Here is a 25,378-nt window from a genome sequence, read left to right as displayed (position 1 = left end):
TCAAGGCAAATCATAGTCTTGCCGACTGTACGCTTTGTGCCTTCACTCACTTCCTCCTCTAAGGCATGCTCTCCCGCTTGGACCCTTCTTCCCCCAAGAGTTTCACCGTCAAAGCAGCAAGAGCCATGTCCCCTCTTTTAGTCCCTTGTAGAAACTAAGGAAAACTTTCATTTTGCACACGATCAAGGTTGTTTCTAAGCCCAAGGATTTGTTACCCTGAAAACCGAGGCACTTTCAAGGTAACAAATTATCCCAGTAAAATATTTGAGCATTCTTCTGGCACTTGAATTTCACTCTGCACCAGCTGATGTGACATCAATGCAAGTCATGTCTCTGCTCAGCAGTAAGGCTGCCATAATAGCAGCTGATGCGATATCAGTATAAACCCTGAATTTTGAAACTAGAGGGGACATCCTCTTTTTAACTGCAGGTAGGTAAGCTGCCCAGCAAAGATCACGCCAGGTCGTCCACACAAAACAAAAGCCCACAGGGGCAAAGCAGACGAGCACTCCAAAGGAACTAACCATCGGTGGGGGAGGTGTACAGCTTCCTGCAGAGGTCCTGGATGCCGCCGTACTCTTCGCGGATCCTCTGAATGGCCTCCTGGCCGCGGGTCTCCATGAGCTCCCGCAGCTGCTGCACGTTGACCCCATACTGGGCAGGGCGTCCTTCCACCGTCTCCATGGCCCCCCTCCGCTGCTGCTGCTGCTGCCCCTCCGGCCACTGCACAGCAACACACCTCCAAAGTCATTGACTGTAGCATACCTCTGCAGTAAACTGAAGCATACCTATGCAGTCATTAATTGCAGCATATCTATGCAGTCATCAACTACAGCATACCTATGCAGCCATCAACTGCACCATGCCCAACGTCCAATGGAGAGAGATTCTCAAGCTCTCAGAGTAATGAGGACCCTCCAATACATTAATTCTCAAAATCGGTTCCCCTAGCGTCGAAATTTCCCCGACTGTCCTTATCCCCCCAGTAGAGTGTTCCAGTTTAAAGACTGTTTTACCATATTTAAGTCACTTATTGATGCGAGCCGAATACTCCCTTGTATGCATATTATCGTTTAAATGATCCGAAGGCTTCTGTGCTGCTATTCACATCATACGAAGACAGGGGCGGGTGGGGAGGGGGGTGTCCTAGTCGCTTGGTTTCTCTTCTTTTTCTTTAATATTGTTGATTTTGTTTCTGCAGCAAATGTGATGCTACTTGAGTAGGTTAAGTTGAATTGCCATATTTGTCTTCTGTTTCATGCAAATATTCTAGTTGTATCCTTTTTATGTGTATAATCAATTACTGCCAAAAGTGCCGGAATGCGTCAAAATATTTTCTGTATGCATGCATTGTATCATCTTTTGCAGCGTAACCTACACTGGCCAAGGTTGAGCAGTTTCGCATGGGTCCTAGAGAGCCGTGCTGCGCATGCGCAAGGAGCGGAGATGGAACGGACAGGACTGGTATGACGCCTAGGTCAGTCCCCGATGCACACGCCACGCGCATGCACCCGTTCGAGATCATGGCTCGCACTGTCCGGTTGTTCTGGGAGGCAGCTTGGTTGCTTGATACATAACAACACGGCGCACAGCTCGCCAAACCAACGACGGGCATCTGGCACGCCCCAGCAGAGGACTGAGGATTAATTTGGACCACCTGGGGATTTTTTGACGTGCAACCGAAAGCTCGGTTACACGGCGCCTCCTCCGCAATAAGGAGAGTGGAGAAGCTTTACTAATCGGATCCCGAAGTAGTCACATAATGCGTATACCGTGTGTGTGTCATTGAAGCAGCAGTAAGCATGATAATCAAGCTAATCCTAGACAACCAGAAAAGCTGAGAATAACCAGCTGAACCTAAGCTTACGCTACGTATATCCTAACATAGTCGAGCTAAGCCATTGTTTTGTTTTTGGTGTTGCTTGGTTTTGTTTTTCAAGTTAGTGCATTATGTCCCCCCCTATGTAATGCCTGTGAGGGGCTTTAGGGTACAAAAATAAATAAATATTACAGTTGTGAATCAGCCCATGTTTCTCCAATGTGCCTTCCTTTAACCCTGTCCTTTCAAGTGCTGTTTTACATGATTTTCAATGCAGCTCAACTTACGACCCTGCTGCTCTGAACAACCAAGCAAAAAGAGACCCCATGTGCACAGTCACGTGCGGCCAGTAAAAGCCCAAGGCAGAGCGCAGGCATTCCAAAAATGCACTATGGGACTGGCTGCTGCCTGCAGACCTCCCCCATGCTATGAAGATGGCACCCGCCAGACAATCTCGTTCCCCGCTGTGTTTGAGTAACTGCAGCACAAACAAGCAATCACTTGTTTGTGCTTATCTTTTTAGTGCCGACTGTACACTCATGCATCTCACAGCATTTCACAATCCAGCCAAGAGTCAGTGCAGAAGCGCCCCTTTTCATTGCAGCAGAACCATCATTGCAGTGGCCACAATGGTAGCCACAAGCAATTGCTGCAAAACTGTTAAGTGAACTTGCATGCACACAGAGTATGCGCACAGCTCAAATCTCGACCATAGTGCCAGGGAAGCAGTGGGGTGAGCATGAAATTCAACAGTTCTTCCACTAAACAAGTGTAGAGTAATGACATTGCTTCATGTGTAGAGCACCCACTGATGTCTACAAAACAACCTTGGAGCACTTTAGAGGGGTTATTTTGATTGCAGGCACTTTATTGGCTTGACCCAAAAGAAGCAAATGTGTGACGATGTACACTCAATTCTTAGGAGGCCTTTTTCTACTCTATCTACACTTTGGCCAGTACCCCGGTCGTTCCAAAGCTCCTCTCACCGTTCTACACACCCCTAAATTAAAACCATAATTTTTTTTTATTATGTATAGCATAATGAAAACGAAACTAGCATAGCTGATTGAAAGTGCTATCTAGACGTTCTCCAGGTAACAAGACTTCATTTCCACAACTGATCCTATGCCACATGACAAACTGATATAACTAAAACTTTTTAAAAATTTAGCACAGCTGTGTTCTATAAGACTCTACAGTGTTCAGCAGCAACGCAACTGCCATGCTGGGAAAGAAGGAACAAAAATAAATTAGTTTCAATAGTGTTGCTGCTTCAATTATTCCAGAAAACAAAAAAATAAACTCTATATGAATGTAATCAGATATGTTTCAATGTAGTTTTGTTGGACAGCAAAATTAACAGCCACAACATACTACTTTGTCCTCGTCTTTTGTTCCCTTTTTTAACCTGAATGAACACCCAACATATAGAGCCAGTGCGCTTGCATAAATCAAGATTTGCATAGCTTTATTAAGTGCGAAACTCACAATTATCCCAAGAAGCAGTTTTGGCATCATGAAGTGCAATGTTTCTACATCCCAAGCAGGCTATGTTCACAGTTCAATTTTTAGCGTCTTCATTTTCAGGTGTGGACAAATTCAAGCGAGAAAAATGCTTCTCGTGATCATATAACTTTTACCCTCAGAGTACAGAACTTTTCAGACTTGAGCTAAATATCCAGAAGTGCAACTGCACCTCCCAGCATTCCAATTTCTACTAAGTCGGGCTTGTTAGAAACTCTGTAAACATTATCACAGAAGATGGTGGCACTTATCTCGTATCATATAACTAGAGCCCCGCATACCCGCAGATTACCCACGGATCATCCGCAGATATTCGCAGTAAACTGGCGGACGTGGATAAAAATTAATCAGATTTGTCGGATTGCAGATCGTATGCATATGCCAGCGGTTGCGGATGCGGATCGGATGCAAATATCCCCGGGTCCGGATCTATGTTTTGCCAAGGCGGCCCTTAAACATGTGTGACCACACAGCGTAGAGTGGACAAGTGAGTGATACCCTGAAGTGCACCATCTTAAAAAAGCAAGTTGCTCCCATTGTGGGAGCCAACTACTCTTTTAGATCAAAATCTAAAATCAGGGAGAAAATTGTTCTTTACGTCAAGAAAGATTTGATTCTCAGTGAAAAACGCTTTCGAACGTTCTATCTCACCAAAAATATGCTGTCGCTAGAAAAACTAAAGAATGCAGAAGCATCAGTCGTACCGGGAAAGTGTGTTTTTGTTTGGCAGGGAAAGAGAGGAAAACATTCTTTGGGCAAAGAAAGCCCAAAACATACAAGCCACAAGAAAGAAAAAGAAGCCTGCAAGTGGCTTCTTCGCCTAGTAGATCGAGGAGACTGAATTCGATCCTCTGGAGTGGTGGAACATGCGCCAGCACGAGTTTCCACACCTCATTCTGGTAGCGGAGTTCGTACCTGTCATCCCAGTATCAAGTGCATCAACTGAGAGAAACTTCTCATTAGCGGGTATTTCTTTAGGAGAGGCGGACCAGTCTGGATTCATACATGTTGACGATTTTTTTGTTTCCCCAACAGAAACCTCGACAAGTGAAACGCGTATGTGTGCGCTTTCTTTTTCTCGGCAGTTGGCACCGAGCTGTATTTAAGTATATGGTTCCGACCATTCAGTTGAGGGTTCATGTTTAAAACTGAAACCGATAGGTGGTGTTGTCATTACTGAATACTGTGATATTTTCACACTAGTGTACTCGCACCTTACCATATATACACGAGTACTTTGCTGCAGATAGTGATCGCCTTTCGTCTCCCACTTTTTTATTGTTTGGCCTAAATAAAATGACACAATGTTATTAGTCTGTCCTTTGTTAACTTTCATGTTCATAAGATAGGTACCTGCTTGAAGTGGGTTTTACAAAAAAAAAAAGGAAAATAAATATTAAAATTTCCTTCCTTTTCAGTGCATCTTCCGGACAGTGTCAGTGTCATGAACTTTCAAAGCAATCTTATAACTGCGATCATCTTTCCAGCGATGTAAAGTGCCTCTGGAAGGATGATTGCTTGTTTTATAAATATGATTCAAACACAATACAATAAAATGACTTTCACCGTATTCTGACACGAAGAGTTTGTTGTAAAGGTAAGCTCATGGCTTATAGGATACCATCCAGATGCTTTTCTAATTTTTATTCATGCTTGATTTCATGATGTAAAATGAATGCGCAGATTGAGGGTGGGATGCGGTTCCAAAGTCAACGGTTGCTGTTCGGATGCAAACAGACAGACTATGGACGCGTATCGTATGCAGATACAACTATTTAAGAACATTGCGGATGCGGTTCAGAAGCAAATACAAAGTCTGCGGATGTGGATCAGATGCGGAGGATCAAGCTGTTATCTGCACAAGGCTCTATATATAACGGGCATAGTACCACCATATATTTGAAGTCATAATCTGGAAAAATGGGTGAAAGTGAGATAATAGCTTAAAATCTAATGAATGAAAACAGCAAAACTGTAGCGACTGGAAATTTCAGACTGCACTAGATAGCAAACACCCAAATAGTCTTAAATAGGAATTCAAATTAGGCAAACTTTTCATCAATCTCAATATTTCATACTGCAATGAGTGGAAGAAATTACTCACAGCTTATATCACAGGATGAAGGTACTGCTTATCATCATACCCCAATGGACCTATTCCTAGTTCCTGAAAGCAAGAGAAAGAGAAAAAATCCATTATTGTTTTATTACTTACGACTGATGACACCAAGACGTTCAATATTCTTTAAGGGACGAAACATGCAGTGCCATGAAACTAGGTATGTGACAAACTCTTTTTCACTAAAGGATTGCCAAAAATTCATATTTATTATTACAAGCCTTACAGAGAATTTGCTTGTCAGAGCTCAAGTTCAAACCCGAGTCACAATGTTAAAAATAAGAATTCTGAAACATGCTTTCATATAGTTCTCCCATTTAATGTGAGGCTGGGCTGGCAAGAATGAAAAAAATAACAGATGTCTGCGGAGCTGGGAGTGCGCACATGCGCAAATGGCAAAGGTCGAGCAAGTTCAGCGGACACGCTGCTTGTTCAACCACTGGAACATTCCGGCAGAGTCCATGGACGGATTCTACTCACCGTTATCCTTAATTCTCCCCTTATCACACTGGCTGGTTTCCCAGAGATCTTGAACATCAATGTGTCTAGACCGGGAAAAGAGAAAAGGCAGACGACACAATTAGGACTACAAAGGGCTAAAAAATTTGTGCGGCAGCTCGCAAAGTCACATCGCCGAAACCGCAGCCCACGTTACCACGCCAAGCGTGAAACAAAACGACACCCTCAAAATTCAGGGGGGGAGGGGGTTGGTGTAGGTATCTGTTTCAAAGCTGTAAACGCGCGTGGACAGACAGCTGCCCGCCTTTGTTTGGGGGCACCCGGCAAGGGGATAGCAAAGATGACAGGCACAGCAGTTGCGATCCAAGCCGGCAGCACCACAGGTGCGCAACACGAGATGCGTTTGTCAAGTCACTTTAATGATGGATCACGCAGCACAGCCCCAAACAAGGTACATGCATGTTTCACGACATGGCATGCCCCCTTAATTTGGGAAACCGCTCAGAGGATTACAAAAAAAATTATAACGAAATTGCAAAAACATTAAAGCTGAATTTGTTTGTAGAGCGTGTGCGAGCCAACATGCAGGTGCTTTATCCTAATAATATATAGTTATATACGGATATAATTTTTCTTTTTTCAATATGTTTCAGTAAATTGTATATGCCATAGCATGGCTGGCCTACCGACCTCTACAGAGGTCTGAAAACTTTGACGCGTACGCCACGAAGCACAAATGGATGGCAATGCTGCACATGAAAGCTCCGTAACGGACCTGTTTGCAGCGAATCGATGCGTGCGCCCGCCAGAGAGCGGCGACATGACTGTGAGGATACGCTAGCGTAAAATATTCAGTCATGCGTGCGACGTGAGAGGTCAAGCTCCGATGTGTCTCCAACGGCATCAATCTGGAGACAGCCGATATGTACCTGGCTAGAGAGCTTGAGAGAGAGCCGGACTCACTCTCGAAAGTAAACGAGCACGTAAAAAGCGAATTTTTATGTCTTTACGTGAACGCAGCCCGGAGTGAAAGCCCCCTAAAAGGAAAGCATGCATGGATAAACTCGGCCCAAAAAGTGGGCGGACTTTTCTCGCTTTTGGAGGAAACTAGACTGCACTGTATGCGCGCGCTGGGTGCCAAGTCAAAGTCAACAAACCCCAATCGATGCGATAACACGGCGCTAATGAGATCGGATTCAAGGCATAATTAAAAGGACGCGGAAACGCCGAGCGTTATTCGGTGGTGTAAATTTGGTAGTACGCGGCCTCGACGTTGTAATGACAGGGCGACGATACTTCGGCTTATCGCAGCGCACTGTTAAATCAATACGGAGGCCGGCACCGATACCCAAAGGTCGAGGCCGGACACCACAGCCGTACGACGTTCCACGGCGATTCCTCGGACTACAGCGGCGCGTTGGCAGCGTGCTTTTGAGTTCGTTACCCACGAAGCGCAACACGACTCTACCCTCTACGTACTGTCTCGACTTTCACGGTGTCGTCGGACGTTCCCTCGACGTCGGGTTCGCTTGCCAGATCGCCGGACAATCCATCCAAATGGAAAGAAAGCCGAGCGGGTCCAATCACGCCGAAGAAATATGCACTTTCGGATCCGAAGGCAGGTAAAGCGAGAAGACGACAGTACTGCACACCGTCTCTTCGAGAAGCCGCCGAGCGAGCCGCACACCGCTGTCAGCCAAGCCAGCGAAGGCGCTGTAGCCAATTTAACGGGCGGAAACTAGTGCCATCTAGGTGCTTTTTCGGTTAGCTGCAACGACCGCCTGTTTTTGGTAGGTTGTGGGAGTTGCGGGCGTTGTAGACATAGTTATAGAATGTAGCCGTCACTGTAGCTACCCGACATCGACCAATAACAGTACGCATTTGCACACACGGGAAGAACAAAGCAGCCACGCAGAAAAGAGATGACTGCATAACTTTTTTTTTCTTCTTTCGCTTTTGTAGCAGACGATGCTGAACGGCGTTTCCGCAACTGGCCGTTTTTCGCAATCTTCTCGACTTCAGAATACAATAGTGAACTCCAAAACATTAAAAATAAATGAACAGAACGAAGATTCTTGTTCGTTCAACGTTGCTGTGCTTTCTTATTGTTACTATTACTATTATTATTTTTATTATTACGAATGTCTATGATGTCATCGCAAGCGCGATAACGCTTTCTCTGTTCTAATCTACCTTCTTCCTGGCTCCTTCCCTGTCCTCACACTACGGCATAGAAGGTCGTGCCTTGAATAAATTGTTGGTTGCTGCCCGCTCGTTGCGTTGGCTGCGTCATCGTAACAGTAATCATGCACATATCCAACGTTATTAGAGTAGCTTATCAGCTCAGTTACGGAACTGCTCATAGACGCTGCTCACACAAGCAGTATCGCTACCCCTATTATTATTATTATTATTATTATTATTATTATTATTATTATTATTATTATTATTATTATCATTATTATTATTATCATTATTATTATTATTATTATTATTATTATTATTACAAATGTCTATGACGCCATCGCAAGCGCGATAACGCTCTTTCTTATAATCTACCCTTTCTCTGCCCCCTTCCCCTTTCCTTACTCTACGGCACCGTCACTAGCTGTCAAGGTTCCTAGACGGGCATTACAAGCGAGGCGTTAGCGACATCCACCAGATGCTCTTTGCTAATCGTTTAATTCATTTTAAAATTTGCCTTTTGGAGACTTTTTTTAACAAGATATTGGTATGTTCGATGTGATACTGCTCCTTTGAACACATATAGACCAAAAAATGAGCGCCGAAATTTCGTTGTAGTATCCCTGGCCACAAAGTAGTTATTTTCTGGAATGCAGCCGAATTCAGAAGTACGTCTTCTGAATTTGGCGCCCCTTGCACTGGATTGTTGCACCCAAGAGGGTTAAATGTACTAAGAGAGAACATGACGTCAGCCCCGTAGCTTCCGCAAGCAATCCTCTCATAGAGGAGTATCCTCTCCTTAAAGGAATGGTAAACCGAAATTTGGATTAAAAAAAAAAAAAAAACAATGCTGGAGATGTAGGCGGGACGCTACAATCCCTACAACACTACTAGTAAGGCGATATCTCAAATGGACGGCCGTATTGTGGAAAAAGAAGTCGAGATTGAACCAGGCCGACGAGGCGCGTCACCCCCGTCAAGATACCGAGTTTCCTCCTCCCTTCGCTTCGCTCCCTCAAGGCCGCGATGCGGAGAAGACGCGAGGCCGTTCGCTCTCCTTCTCGGAGAAACATGACGTCAACATTCCTGCCAAATGCGCCCCTTTTTTTGAAAAAAATACGGTCATCCGTTCGAGATATCGCTGTATGAGTGATGTTTTGGTGTTTGTAGCATCCCGTTGCACGCTTTTGCCGCGTGTTTTGGAGAATCCAGATTTCGGTTCAGCATCCCTTTAAAGAAAAAAAAAAAAAAACAGCGAGTGTGCAAGCGAGCTGGCGATACTAATTAATCATAATGTGACATCTGAGATTGGGTTGTGAAAAAATTAAAGAACTTTCATATAGAAGGAAAAGACAAAAGAGAATGTCTCAAAATATTGTGACGTTCTCCTCTGTCGTCTTTTACTTCGACTTGAAAATTTAATTTTTCCGTACTACAGTCTCAGGTGCTACATTATGAATAATTTTACTCTCCTGATATCTTGAACTTTCTTGCTTGCGCTGACCGACGGAGAAGTAGCGAGAGTTCAAAAAGCTACGGGAAAGCCACCCCCGGAACAAACGGAGCGATGCGTCGTCTGCTCACGTTTCTGGGTGAGAGTAGAATATCCCTCTCAGTATCTCTTCGGAGTTGACAAAGCATCATTTCGTGATACAGATTTAACAAAATCAAATTTGTGGAATGTACTTTGAAATCGGGAATTTCACTTTCCTCGGAAAACACCAGAAAAAAAAAAAAAAAAAAAAAACTTTAAGTAACGTACAAGTACACACTCGGAGTATGTACTTCAAGTGAAGTACAAGCTCCTAAAAGTAGTACTTTAAGTACAATGTACCTAAAGTACTTCCCAACACTGATAATTCGGCAGTGACGCGAGACAAAAGTCGGCCTACCGTGGCGTAATTCCCCGATTACAGGACGCCGATACAACGCCATATTATAACATGCGATAAGAAATGCAAGATGGCCAGTCACTTAAGGCTGAACCGCATGTAAGCGATTTAGCGATTGACGAGACGAGCGACGGCAACGGCGGCGAGAGTCAGCAACGAGCGACGAAGATTTCTCGCTGCCGCTTGTCGCGCCGCTCGCTTTTTGGATTTCTAGAAAACGTCGCTCGTCGCCTTGGTCGCTTGTTCCGGTCGCTTTCATGCGGCTTGCCTCGTCGCGCGATTGACCGAGCGACAGCGAAGCGGGTCATCGTCGCTTGTCTCGTCGTTCGCCAAATCGCTTACATGCGGTTTATACTTTATAACGCCGAACTCGGGATAAACGAAAGTCATTTGCGTTGCAATCTACGTCACATGATTTATTATGACTGAAAGCGAACAGAAGACTCTCTACAGTATAGCTTTGTTGCCTGTACAGAGCGCGACACAGTGCGCGACACACTTCCGTATCTGTATAAATACAGGCACGTGTGTGTGGCAGTGTTGTACGGAACAACGTTCCTCGAACGCCTTCCCTTTAGGAGGAACGAAGGAACGCCGCCGTTCCATTATGTGTCTGTGGGACTGGAACGGGAACGCGTTACATTTTTACTAAAGAAAAAAAAAAAGAACGGTAATCTTTTTTTTTCTACAAGTAGTTTAACTTTTATTTTATTTTCAAGATAGAAATTCCAAGAGTATAAAAACAATACGTTTACGAAGAGCAGGATCTCGTTAACTTTTTGGTTACTTATCTTAGGGATTATTTTGTGTGCTCCTCGCTTGGTAACAGTCGGGTGCAGAAGAGCTAGTGGACATCGATTCTTTTTTCAGTGTCCGATACTACAGTACAAAAAGCAAAACTTTTAGTCGAAGGAAAAGACACAGAAAGAGTGAAGTTTCAAACTCGGCTACTTTCTTCGCTTCCACGAATCCCCATACACCCAAAAATCTAAGGCCGCCTACAGCCATCCATGAACCTCCAGAAGGAGACCTACAGTTACAACAAAAGAACATGTTACCAGACATCGAACATATCTTTGCATCCCGAACATTGGTCACTTAAAAGATACACAAAAAATAACCTTTATTCATTCTTCCCTTGTCCCTCACCTTCAAACTGAACAACAAATCAAACCTTCACGTTGAAGGACTTGTAGTCTTCAAGACTGACTTTCCAAAAGCCCTACCCACTTCGTCACATGCTCGTCTTGCGGACAGCAACATCGAGAATCAACTGTTCTTAAGTTCGAACAAGGGACTTTGTTAGATTGAAACGTGTAAGGTTGTTGTAAAACGCTCGTGCAATGCGGGGTCACAGTACATTTGGCTCGTCTGAATCGCCCAGCACAAACATGAAATTTTTAAAGGTGAATATATCAACAAATAAAACCCTGCTTTCGCTTGTTTTCTCCTGGTGCCATCCCATCACGGCTTTCAAATTCGTACGGTCCCATTTAATAAGATAGATGAAAAAAAATATTTTCTCGATTTAAGTAAATATGGTAATCAGCAAACTACAAATGCAACGTATATTTAACGATAGGTTCCTTTTTTTTTTTTTTTTTTTTACTCTAAGGGGAACGTGTTTCTTTTTCGCATATGGAACTAGTAACGGGAACGCGTTCCAGAAATCAGAAGGAACAAGGAACGATCTTTCGTTCCCTTTTTTGAGGAACGTGTACAACACTGGTGTGTGCCTATCTGTGTACGTATTAATGTATGTGTGTATGTATGTATGCATGTCTATTTTTGTCGGCATGCACCTGTGTTTGAATGCGTGTGCGTTGGCTTGTGTGTAAGTGTGCTTGCATATAAGGAAGTGCGTTTGGTTTTTCTTAGATGTAAATACGTTTGCATGTATGTGCTACGACTAAATACAGGTACAAAGCGCGGCACTGTTAGCGCGAACAAGCGATCGTCGTTTTTTACAGTTTTTCTCTTTAAAATCAAGGGATGTCATCCAAGTTATTATTGCTACGGAAAGAGCTCATTTAATTCTATAATGTAAGCGAAAACATTTCGTGCTCGCTAATATTATTTAGAAGTAAAATGCAAAAATGCGCCGATGTCGTGTTCGCGCTAACAGTGTCGCGATGTGTACGTACTGTAGACCGTGTGGAAGCTTGCATGAATGTGGGTTTGCCTGTATATATGTTTGCATATGTTTGTGTGTGTCTGCATGATGCCATGTATGTATGTATGCACGTACGGACTACGTATTGAAACGCACGTCGCAGGAGTCGTCTGATTTCCAAAACTGCCAACGCGGCAATGAAAAAAAAAAGAAAGGAAAAACGTATTAAAGACGCGCCGCTAATTCTATACAAACACGGTACCATGCTAACAGCAATTCATTAAAGAAATTAAAATTATTGATCGCACCCAAAAGGGAGAGGGCGTTGAACAACATCTGAGCTTTCGACGCTTCGCAGAGACCACACGGGAGCAGAAACACGGAGAGAGTAACCCGGATTTGCCTCGCTGATCAATACGTCGATGTATACTCGACGCTTCACCTTAACGATGGAGTGCAACGGACGAGCCAGCCGAGCCAAACCAGTGCTGCGAATGTAGCACGTGACCATGCGCCACGTCTGCGCTCCTAACACAAGGTCACGTGACAAACGCACGGCGTAGCATTGGCTACTTCATGGCGTGTAGCGTCCTGGGTGGTCCATCGCAGGGCTGATATCGCCGCTACCTCCCGAAAGCGGCAAGACTAAACAAGCCGGCAGCACGCGTTCGATCCAAAGGAGCGCGAGTCATTCGAACATCTCTGCATCGCCCACCCAAATAGAAAGGGAGAAAAAAAAAATCATCTTTTGAAAGCGGGATTTTGCCCGCAAAAGCTCTGCATCGGCTCGTACGTTTCCTTGCTGCGGTTCGGCGAAGCTCACACGCGACGACGGCGAAGGAACGTTGAAAAGCAGCGGCCAGCCATTGAGGTGTCGGGCCTCTAGATTTGGCAACTTCGAAATACTTCCTGTTGCACCGAAATACGCTGTGCACATGGCATACACCGAAGAGCAGGTAAACCTAACTGGGCTGGTTGCGTGGAAAGGTGAAACAAAATGCAGATAAACGACGGCGGATTTTTGCTTCCTCCAAGTTACAAAGTCTTAGGAAAGACAAGAGCGGGGAAGTCAGATCGCCGAACTAGAGCTCGGCATTTTGACGACACCGCCCGCCCTCGCCGCCTCCTCACCCACAGTTTCTCGGCGCATAATGTAGCTTAGTAACAGCCTACACGAACGTACCATGGGTACTACACAGGTCGCGTATCGCAGAGCAAACAACGTTCACTTTCTCCGCACGGCACACCTGTCGAGTGGAAAAACACGCTTAAAAAAAAAAAAAAAAAAAAAAAAAAAGGAAGAAACTTTGCGATATTAGTGCATTAGAACCGACAAGTTATTCTATGCTAATGACGACTTAGGCTAATGAGGGCCGTTCAGCTCCACTGCTAACAATCTTGTTGTTCCCTCCGGAGATTATTGCTTCCTGCGCTGAAAGATGAAACGCGTAAGAACGATATGGGAAGAGGAAGTGGACGAGGAATGACAAATCCGATAGCGCGAGTCCCGGTGCAGTAAGACAAGTACGCCCGCACGCGGACGCACAGACACACCCGACAGGCACACACAAATAGAAAACGCGTGAACACATAACGGGCATATTACGCACACGGACGCACACACGAACAGAGGCGCTCGTTCTCTCCCAGCCTCGCAATTAAGTAGCGACGACGACTCCGCGCTGAAGCCGCCCCTTCCGTTCTTTCTTGTCACACGCGGGACGTGCGTCAGAGTCGCAGTCGTCGAACGTCAACGCTACGTTGCAGCGTCGATACGCGATACATGACGGAACGCCTCCGCCGAGCGTTGTCTTGAGTCAGCGAGCGGCGGACTGGTGACAGCAGGCAAGCGGAGAGGAAAGCGGGGCCCTTCGGGGAAGAGGAGAACGCCGCGCTTTTGTTTTACGACTCGGCTTGCCGTAAAAAGAGGATCAAAAGTCGCATTAAAGTCATGTCTCGCATACCAGCAATAACGCGAGAAAAAAAAAAGGATGATCATTATTATTCATTTTTTTATTTTTTGTAAACATGGAATGTTTTTTTATGGGAACATTCTGAGTCTAGAAACGTGTATGTCCATCCGTTCGTGCATTTCCCCGCTAGATGTTGCGTTGAAATGACTGTCACGTGACCCCCGTGCGACTTAGAGGGGACATTAATAAACAATAAGTTATTCCTCTCTCCCCGAAACTACAGTATACATTTAAACGATCGCTCCCCAAATACTGCATATTAGGACATTTCAAATTGTGTTTCCGGTTGCCACTTCAATGGCGGATCGCGTTTATATAGGTTTGACTGCCATATACTCCAGAAACGTTAGTTTGCGCCGGCTCTAACATATCCTGTTTTCGAGATCGAACTCTGCGAAATCCTGCAATCTGCAAAAGTGGTTTCACTTTGCTGCCCTGATAACGATGCTAAACCAGCCACAGGGACGACACTTGTTGCTGTTATGGGAATCATGGGAACTCATTGATAGGACAGCAGCTTGGGTTAATTATTAGCAAGATCACGCGAGTCCCGAGCAAGATCCGAGCATTTTATTACCGCTTCAGAGCCAATGAGATTACGACATTAGTTGTTCACAACGCTACCGAAGAGCGAATTTGGTTTATTATGCGGAGAAAGCATAATAAACCAGATTCTGTGTTTCTCAGGTTGTCAATCACTATAACCTCGTTTGTAAGCTGTCAGCTGAAGAAAAAAATAATCGTTAACACCTTCCCCCCCCCCCCTTTTTTTTTTTTTTAATCCAGACACGCACACAAACTAAAATAAAAATTAAAATATTGTCGGCGAACTATTGTCGGACTTTGAATTTTAAATTTTCCCGCTAAATTCATTTGGGGAAACTACATTGGTGTACAGTTCACGTTACGTCTGGTGGCGTGAAGTCAATTTTCCCGCTAAATTTAGCGGAGAAACCGAAGTGGTGTACAGATCATGTGACGTGAATTTTTCCGCTATATTTTTCGGGGAAACTGAATTGATCTGTAGGTCTCGTGATGTCAGGTCACGTGACATCACATTTTCCGCTAAATTTAGCGGGGAAACTTCATTCGTGTATAGTTCACGTGACATCAATTTGCCCGCTACATTTAGCGGGAAATGAATGGGAGTTGGGGCCGTAGCGTCAAGAATCATTTTAATTTAAGAGGGCGCGGTACCTCTATTTATTCGTCCGTTTCAGCCACCAGATGGCGCGCGGCTCGAAACGTGGTTGAACGCGCAACTTCTAGATGGCGCCAGTATCGAGGTGTGAAAAGGCCCGCGTTATCCGCTGCGTGAAATAGATCCCGAAATCTGCCGTGTTCTCCCGGCGGAGGAAGTTTCTGCATCCCTCGCGCGCGCTTGGTATGTACGCGCGGTGACCGAGTCCGGCCTCTGCGCTGTGTGATGCAGTGGGTGGCGCTCGTTTCTGTTCGGAGGTAGGAATAAAAATGCCGGTCCCCTTTTTTACGACGCTCGTTTCTATAGCTTGTTTTTCTTTTTTTTTTTTTATCTCAAGTGACCTACAGTACCGCCTGTTCGAAATCGTCCTTTGCGGTGAGCGATTGAGAGTCAGGTTAGCATTTTATTTGGGTCAGCACTACACGTTTAATGGAGACCTCGGGCGGCGATGTAAATATGCATTGCTTCCCAAAGTGTGTCCAAGGTGCGCAATGACAATTGGAAAGGGTATTGAAGGCGCGCGACCGTCGGTTGGTAAAATACGTGCGTTAGATTCACTTATTCAGTCTAATCATTTTTGCCAACGTCTTTTATCTGTTTCGACAAATGACATGGTCGAGTCTATTGATAACCTTAGCTAGATTGGACGTACGGAGTGTCCGGGCTTTAAATAAATTTGCTTCGTTTATGTGAATGAATAACTGTTTTCTCTTTTCCGTGCTCGGTGCTATGCAAAAATCGCTGAGATGTTATGGTAGCTCAGTGTGGCGGCGTTTTGCACGCTGACTCGCTATTGCATTCGCTGTGCACAATATGTGTTCAGATGGAATGTGCCAAATCGTATTTCCGATCGATATGATAGATTTACTTTGCTACAGTGTTAATTATATTTTCCTGATTTAAACTGGTTCGTCCCTGATCTGAGCCTAAGTTTAAATTCGAAGGGCAGATAGACTTAGCGTCGTAACAGCCGTAATGCGCAGAAAGAAATTAGTACCATGAAAGAAAAACAAAAGGATACGAGGTTACGTTCAACGCCGTGAACGGACGCGACTGCGGCACACAAGGGACCAGACGGAAGCACAATTTTCGCGATAGTTTCGCCAAGAACCACGGTCTATACTGGTGAGCTATTTAATTGCATCCTTTAATTTAGTTAACTCCCGCGGCGCGCGAGTTAAACTCGACGATTTCAAAGGGTTTCTCTTTGTGCACGAATCTCACGTGGATCGTTATCAATGATGCGCCATCGCTGCACGCAGGCTTATCGAGAAAGTTTGCCGAACATATCCAAAATATCTAAGTACCCCTCCCCCCCCCCCCCTTTTTTTTTTCTGTAGACAAAAACGCATTGTATGGCCACGGTCACACTGTTAATACATTGAACAAAAGACACGAAGTTTCTCGGCGGACATGATGACAGAATTAGGTATCCGTAGACACGCTTTAATCGAAGCATGTTCGCTGCTTACATACGTGTGCTTCGAACATGTCTGCAGACAGTGTTTGTATGGCCTATGTGACCGTCATACAAACACGCCCCAGACAAGTAGAGAGTTTTAGTAGATCGTTCCCATGACTCCGATAACGATACCCGATACTCCGCCACCGCCTCCCTTGCGCACGCATAGTATCGTTATCGGGGCTATCGGAGGTATCGGAACGATCTACTAAAACTCTCTAATGTCTCCAGACTGTATTTCGTATGATGCATTGGCAGTGTGCCCGCGGCGGGCTGGACTCCCATGCGGAGCGAATATGCAACGACAATGCGGTGAACTTCGCCCGGTAGCACGTCCGATTAGCGCGCGGCGCGGCGGAGCAGCAACGGGCAGTGTCTTCTCACGCGACGTTGCCGAGCGGAGAGCGAACGCCGACCGGGCAAAATTCGTCGCTTTTCCGGAGTTTTCGGAGCTCGTTTTTGCCGTCCCGCAACGCTCTCCGCAACCCGCTACGATACCCGCAACTCTACACAGTCAAGGCCATCGGCGCGCAGGCGCAGTAGGGGCTTCTTCGTTGCGAAGGGCTTAGCGGAAGGAGAAACGCGCTCCCTACACGCTCCGCGGGGTGTGTCCTTCGGACGTCCACGCGATTCTCGATTGAACCACCGCGGAACGACAGTTATTATATACTAAACGAAATACAACGCTTTCCCTATAAATCTAAAAAAAAAAAAAAAAAAGAAGTTTGGGGGGGAATTTATGCCGACCGCGTTTCCCCCTCCGCTAAGCCCTCGGCAACGAAGAAGCCGCTACTGCGCCTGCGCGCCGATGGCCTTGACTGTAGAGTTCCGGGTATTGTAGCGGGTTGCAGAGAACGTTGCGGGACGGCCCAAACCATCTGCGAAAACTCCTATTATTTACGACACACCAAGCAGCCACAGGTGTGAGGAAGCCATCATTTGTTGACACTAAACGATAGAGCGTAATCGTCCGTGACCCCGCTTTCGTGTTTTTCTGTTCAACTTTTCTTGGCAATGCAGTGGAGAGGAGGAAAGCCCGCGCACAGCTTCATTCAGCGCTCAAAATGGGAGATGGAACGCGTGCCTGTACCCTCCACTGCATTGCCTAGAAAAGTTGTCGCCGAGCGTATGGTTGGTGAGGTGACGTTATTTTTCAGGAAAAAATTGGGCCCTGGGGACTTTCCTGCAGTTCCCAGAGTTCCTAGCGCCAGGGGGGAGGGGGGTAATGGAATTTATGATATGATATGATCACTCGCAGAAGCAGCTTTGTGCTGTCGAGCACAAATCTGCTCCTGCTCCAACCGCAGGAGCAGCACACTCAAAGCCTCGTGGGACACTGGTCCCAGACACGACAGATAGGTGCACCACGTCAGTAACCAGCTGGCGCCGTTTCGTCATATCTGGTCGCTGTACCATCAAAACTGATTCAATCAACCCGTCAATCTTGGAGCACCTTAAATCTGCGTTAACTAATCATGTTCTTGACGAGTGTGTCTAAACTGTACTTTTTTTTTTTTTTTTTTGTCCTAACGTGTTTTTTTTATGCATTACTATATTGTTGTTTTCCTCCTCTGTGATGCCTTCGAGCCTTGAGAGAGCAATAAATAAATACGCAAATAAATAAATAAACATCCGTGCGGACAGTAGCTTGAGTGTCACTAACTTGCCACAAACATGTTTCTGGAGGACAGTTGGCGACCAGTAAGCAGCGAAGATAGGATAGGATCGGATTCCTCCCCCCCCCCCCCCCCCCCCCACACACACACACACAAAAGCTCACTCTGTTCCGTGGCAGCGGTGGCGCTGTTGTCGGCACTGCACATGCGCAGACGCTTCCTTTCACGCGAGTCTGTTTTTTGGGCACGGGCAGCAGAGAGAGAGAGAAGTCTTGCAAAAGAGGAAAAACCAACGTTGGAGTTACAGCCAGGGGCCGAACGGTCATCGTTGGATTGGGGGAGGGAAAGGGGATAACAGCTGATAGGAGAGAAAATTGTGAAAAAGAGAGGAGGGTTGCACGAGGAGCCACAAACCGGCTGAAGGAAAGCGGACAGAGCCGAGAAAGGAAGGAGATCCTTTGGAATTGTCCTAGGGTCCTGTCCAGAAGTCCGGTGCACGGGACGCACAGACGGAGCGCATCGTCACAGTATCCAGGGATGGGCGAGTCGAAGGGTCGGCATGCGGTGTCCGAGTTTTTCAAATACTGCCACCAATCACACCAGAGCCAAGCATTCCAGTATTCCGAGCCAAAGTGCAATGGGTCGGCAACCCGATATCTCCGTTACTCCCTGTTGCGGCAACACACTGTTGCGAAAGGATTGGGGGGAACATTAACAGATTCAGTTCCCTCAACTGGGACGGTCGAGCCTATTGCACAGCAGCACTCGCACCTGTGGTATGTGTATGGTACTAGGATCGAATCTCCAACTGGTCTGTTTACCGCGTCCCCAAAAATGATCCCTCGATTTCCGCCTGATGACGTCACCTAATTGTCACGCTGTCGCCGACAGCGACCCTGACGGCGTCCCAACACCAGTGGTGGATATAGCAGACGCCTGCTCTGCTGCCTTTACGCACTCCAGCTTGACAGTCCACGGAAGCTTCGGCAGCCGGGAGTTGGGACGCCGTGATGACTGAGACGCTCGCGTTCGCTCGTGGTTTTCGCCAGCATTCGTACGACCAACCGCCAGGATCGCGACATCCGACAGCGTGACACCGCGGTTTTCGTGACGCTGTTTGTTGCCACTGCGGGACCCCTTTCGAGGCACGGGCGGAATAGGACGCTAAACACACCGTTCGGAGACGCGTTCCGTGCAGTGCAATGTGGGTAAGCCATCAGGAGCGACCTGACCAATCGCATACGCCGCACGCGCTCCTTCGTGGACGGCGCTTGGCGGCCGTCCGCGCACGCATCTCGGTCCTCCCGGCATCTTCTAAATCGAGCCGACCGAGTAGTTCCTCACAACTGAATTTCGACGTCGGACGCACACGAATTCGATCGATACGTACCCCCCCCCCCCCCCCCCCCGCCAAAAAAAAAATATTAATAATAATAATTTTGGCCTTACGTCGTTCGTCAACTGAGCGGCGGATACCCGACCGTCGCTGGGCACAATTGGTCGTAATCTAGAACGATCGAGGATCCTTCTGCCCCGAATTATTGTTAAATGGAAAAGAAAATAGCCGAGGTCGGCATCCTCCCCGTCCTCCTCGTTTCCTTGCCCGCAGCAGTCTTGCGACGGGCCTCCCGCTCCTCCGTCTTTTCGCGCTGCTCTTTCCGCGCCACTTTAAAATTTATGAAGCGAAGTAGTTTTCCGAATCGGTTCTGCTCCCTCACTTTTTGTTCGTTTTGCTTCCGTTTACGTCGAATTTTTATCTCTAATGACGAGGAAAGAGACCAGCGATGAGACATTGCGTGGCGGCCACCCCGGCGCTGCCAGGCTTTCTTATTTGCATTAGAGTATAAACGTTTGTTTCTGTGCGCTTGACAATGCTCCTGAATGAATTATTGACCAGTGAGTGTAGTTGTATCTTCGGATGTCTATATCACCGTCCCAAAAGAAGACCAGTCCGAGTGAGAAATATCAGTTTCACATATATTTCCTCCTTTCATTCCTTCCCTCTCTCTCTCTATCTCTCTCTCTCTCTTTCTCTCAATTGAATTGTAACTTAATATTAGTCACCCATACAAATTCGGGATCGGCTGAACCGATGCAGAGCGCAAGTTCGTCTGCTTCTTGCACAAAAAAAAAAAAAGAAATTGGGTTGTGTGTGTGTTTATACAGCCTAGAACTTGGTCTGCCTCACAGGGGCGACGAGTCTCCCAGCTGTAGATGAGAAATTTAGCCAGTGCGGTACAGCCGCTAGCCTGGGGTCTTTAACGTGCATCACGCAGTAGTGATACACGACCGCACGCCGGTACGATGCTCATCCAGATCGAAACGGGCAGGGGTGGGGCTCGAACCCAGGATCCCTGGTTTCTGCAGCGCGAGCTTTCGCTCCACGTGCTCCGAGCTGGTGTGCGCTAGACCACTCGGCCGCCGATCCCCCTGCTTCTTGCACAAGGGTTGCGATTATGTCAGAATGCCGAGCTCCTATTGGCTGATTGAAAGAAAAAAAAAATAGTGGGCAGTCCTCAGGGCACCTAGAATTGAGGTCTACCCACTATCTTTTCATATGAAAGCCAATCAGAGCTCGACGTCGTTCTGACGTCACCGCAACTCCTGTGCAAGAAGCAAACGACTTGCTCTCCGCAAAGGCCGATTTTGAGTTAACGTTGCCATGTTCAAATATGTCAAAATTGGGTTAGGCGACAAAAAAAAAAAAAAAAAGGAAATAGTTTAAGCATAACTACAATGAGAAAAAAAAGAAGGCATAGCCAAGAAAATAGTAGAAATATTAGCAGAAATCCCTGAATTCTAGCGCCTTCCAATCGTCAAATAAAGCGATTTGCTATGTTGCCCCAAACTAACGCCAAAAATTCAACGCGGCGGCTGTCACAACAAGGTCCACAGGTATCGCGAGTAAATAAAGACGCTTTGCACATGCGCCAGATTACAGCCGCCATTGCTGGCCTTCTCTTCTCTTGTCCAGATGCCGAGCCACTGAAGCGAGCGTTGACGAGCCTCCACACACGTCAATGCTGCAGGGGGAAGGACACGGTAGAGTCTAAAATGGCACTAACTTGCCCTGCTGTGGTAACGATGAAGTGTAGTAAACGTAGTAAGAGAAAACAAAAACTGAAGGTCGGTTATGGCGATGCCAATGCACAGGTGCTGCAAAGCGTCTATACGCATTATTCCATAAAAAAAGGCTGAAGAGAGGTGACCATTCGCGTACGCTATAATCCCCGACATCCGAACAGACGCACACGGTTTGGCTGGCGAACCCTACCCAACATCGCTTCGCAGCCAATCACAAAGCAGCACCCGCTGATGAGATCGCCGAAGGACCAATCAAGAAGCTAAATGAGAACAGGCCACGCCCCTTGTCTCTTAATTAATCTGTCCCATAGAGGTATTGTAACGTACGCCAGAGGTTCAAATTGCGCCAGTGAGCTGTTGCGAATCGAAGCAGACACCAACCAGTCGGAAAGCGACTTCCGGTAATGTATTTATTTCTATGGGAAAAAGCGAGCGCATTTTCTCCCTGCTCATGATTATAAGAACCAATATCCCGAATAATTCGGACGTACTAGGTACTCAGAACATTCATTAGTCACGCAGACTAAATAATTGGTCAGTTACGGCGTTTTTATTTCAAATTCATGGCATTAAACACAGTGCCGAAAACAGCGTCATACATGGATTCATGTGCACTGTCCGACACTGTTAGCGCGAACACGGCGTCGGCACTTTTCAGCGTGGGGGATGTATACACAAACGGAGGACGTCCGTAAACCCAAAAGAGACGTCAAGAACTATGAATTAACACTGAATCAGTAACTACCTGTGCACGCAGACGATCAACAAATTGAAGGCCGCGTATTATAGTCCGATTTGCAATATATGAGTTCTGCTTTATTCTTTCTGCTCATGAATAAGTGCGAAGGTGCTCGCCCTGCGTTGAAAACATCCCCCACGCTCTCGAAATCTTTGAAAGTAGGGAGAGGTCAGAGAACAGGTTCCCTATAAAGGCTGCCCTGCATAGGAAATAATGAGAAGACTCACCTTTAATTGCCCACAGACTTTATACTTTACGGTTTCAATGTTTTTAACCGCTCGTAAAGGCGCACGACGGGGTCATTTTTATATAATATTAATAACAATAATAATAATAATAATCCTTTATTTTCCAGTGCCCACAAGCAACCTAGCGGTCTACTGTGTGGAGCACAAACATGCGTGAAGTATTATACATATTACACACAAATACAAATCATGACAGGACTTATATGTGGGAGGACTTGCACAGTAGCAAAGCATCGCCGGAATGATGGCGAACCTTGAAAGCACTCTATACTCCTTTCGATTGTTATTTTGCTCAGAATCGTCGCTCGTTTTTACATACCTGCTATGGAACAGAGGTTTGGGCCTGAAATATACGAGCAAAGTTTAACATCGTTCACTGGTAAATAAAAATGCCGTAACTAAAGCAAATACACTTTTACAGTGTTAATTAAGGTACGTACTGTTTGGTACGACCCAAATAACAAAAGTTATTTATGTTATTTTCCGGCGAAATGAGAAAATTCACGCGCATTTTAACATAGGACTGCACACGAGCACCGCAAAAGCAGACTGGTTAAACGTCTGCTTCAATTTGCCTCCCGGAAGTCGCGTAGACACTAGCGCCAGTTGAACCTCTAGCGTGCATTATAATAACCCTATGATCCGACCGTAGCTTGTCGATTCGAGATTTGAGTATTTCGATTGATAGTGTAGATGGGTAGAATCGGAAGAAGTAGAGAGACAGGGTGCGTGTGACTGGCCCCTGCGCGATTCGATGCGTTACGATCGCATCCATGTAAGCCCAGCAAGTGACTATGATGAATAAGACTGCGACCGTAAAGATGAGGCCTGTGCGCTCGACTTACGACGCCATCACATGCGCTAAGAATGAGCTCGGGCACGGGTGCACAAGAGTACCGTGACTGCGTTCGGGTAAGACTCGGGTCCACGGCATCGTCGATCGATCGGCTTTGGACGCGGGCGCGACTGCTTCCGTCGGCACCGTCGTAGTGAGAGATGAGAGAGTGAGTGGGCCTTGCTTGGTATAAGTATAGATGCATGGTGTTCGATGGATGGCGTGCGACGTCGTTCAATCCACAAGCGAGCGGTGAATGCGAGTCAATATCGGTTCTACCCTGTAATGATAGGTCGAATAACCTCGTCTACGTCTCTCATTTTCGTCATCGAAACACAATTTACATTATTACTTCGATACTAATGAGATGGCGGTAATAGCCGGTAAGGAGCAAAAAAAAAAAAAACAAAAAAAAAAACAACGAAGCCCGAATTAAGAATTGTTTGACATAATAAACCCCACCACGCGTTTCTTGAGCCGCTATACGGTGCAACACAAAAGCTTCAGGAAAAATTCCTCCCACCAAAAACAAAAAAAAAAAAAAAAAAAAAACGTATTATTCCCTGTCTAACGCGTCGATGCGTATTGAGCATTGAACGATGCGTTATACAATGTTCTTCTATTTCCGTGACGTCAGAAAAATGGTGCGCTCGTATAAAGCTACGTTACTATAAAAGAACTGCAGCGTGTTTTATGGATTACGTGTGTTTCGAAGCACAGCGTCTAGATGGCGTTTAACCGTACCCTATGGTACTCTCATGGAACACACAGTTTTCACGCGAAAATCTAGATCGTGCTTCAAACGACGGGAGGCGAACTGAAGTGAGTAAGAAGAAGGGAAGGGGGGGGGGGGGGGGTTGGCTGGAGTTCCACGACAGAGTGATCTAGTATTGTTAATATAATGTGGCCCAGTGACGTCATTTTCTTAACGTCTCTCAAAGTTCTTACGTTGCAAAAAAAACTACAGGCACGGTCCTTGGATTGCCTGGTTTGGATTCTTTTTTTGTTTCACGCTATGGGAAAGGGAAGAAATTGAAGCACCACAGCTGTTGTGCCAGTGATAGGAGTCTGAAGTCGAGCGTTCATATCGCTCGGGGAACCTAACAAATGGGCGTCGGTTCGGAGAAGCCGTCGTGGAGAAAGTCGCTGGATTTGTCTACTCCTTCATACCCTGCTTTTATAAAACCCCATGAAGCCCCCCCCCCCCCCAAAAGATAGACTGTAAGAAAAAACATCTACGCTCGAGACCTAGGGTGATAATGCAAGTAATGCAAAGGTGCAAGCGAGCTGGACAAGAATGATGATAATAATCCCTGGAAAAGGGGAAAAAGAAGGACAAAGGATAAACACAGCTGGTTGACTGGTGCCATAGCCTCCTCTATACGGAGAAAGCCTGGCGCGTCGCGAGAAAATACGGCCGCCGTAAATGGGAAAGGAGGGGCGGAGAACCGGGAGCGGAGAGAACCTTGCCTGCTAGCGCCACAAAAGAGCGAGCGGCCAAACGCAGAAACAATCTTTTTTTTTTCTCTCTTTTTTTGTCGCCATCGTGGAGAGGAGAAACTCAACGTTCACCCTTTCCCGTTTCTCCCTGCGCCCTTTCGAATCGCCGCGCCCGTTTCTTCCGCAGTACGAAAACGACGGTGACGAAAACACAAAAACAAGCGTGGTTCGGGGAGCGGCCGCTCATGACCCAAGCGCTCGCAGTCTAGGTCTGCCCTTTCTGCTCTGCGCTACCATATTGGTCACCGTTCGGCGCGCTCCTCCTCTCCTTTTTCCTGCGGCCGCGCGCCCTATTGCTCCGTCGTCGATGTGCCAGGCTTTCTCCGTATAGAGGAGGCTATGCTGGTGCGCAACCGAAAAAAATCCGCCTGCTTCTGGTATCGCACCAGGAACCTCTCCATTTCCAGTGGACTGACATCTAACTAAAGTCCCTTGATAAAAGCGTTTTTTACAAGTACCGCCAACCATTGTTGTGGAAGCGCTCGAGAAACGTGCCATGAGCGGGTGCTCCGCCGCCATTCGCTTCCAAGGCCCGCTCATTTCAGTGCTGCGCCGCCATTTGCTTCCAAGGGCCGCTCGAGACATGAGCCTCGTGCACTCGCGCATTTGA

At 46.4% G+C, this 25,378-nt stretch overlaps 1 protein-coding gene across 25 annotated transcripts in view; it reads right to left on the bottom strand.

Moving 5' to 3' along the window:
- The window catches only part of LOC8037831 (plasma membrane calcium-transporting ATPase 3), a 393,495-nt gene that overhangs the window by 93,557 nt on the left and 274,560 nt on the right, over positions 1 to 25,378 (bottom strand). For 21 of the 25 annotated variants that reach the window (XM_040501873.2, XM_029992241.4, XM_040501879.2 and 18 more), the window contains 3 exons: positions 5,943 to 6,007; positions 5,448 to 5,510; positions 525 to 723 (listed from right to left, as the gene is read on the bottom strand). In XM_040501873.2, the coding sequence (XP_040357807.1) occupies positions 525 to 684 (160 nt within the window). In that variant the 5' untranslated portion in view covers positions 685 to 723; positions 5,448 to 5,510; positions 5,943 to 6,007. Of the gene's footprint in view, positions 1 to 524; positions 724 to 5,447; positions 5,511 to 5,942; positions 6,008 to 7,400; positions 7,664 to 25,378 lie in introns of those variants that run through there. The other 4 variants (XM_040501887.2, XM_040501892.2, XM_040501895.2 and 1 more) reach the window with 2 other exon arrangements.

The sequence above is a fragment of the Ixodes scapularis genome, unplaced genomic scaffold, assembly GCF_016920785.2.
Source record: "Ixodes scapularis isolate PalLabHiFi unplaced genomic scaffold, ASM1692078v2 PGA_scaffold2__306_contigs__length_199485367, whole genome shotgun sequence".
In the NCBI taxonomy this organism is placed as follows: Eukaryota; Metazoa; Arthropoda; class Arachnida; order Ixodida; family Ixodidae; genus Ixodes; species Ixodes scapularis.
This window is presented reverse-complemented; position numbering and strand designations above follow the sequence as displayed.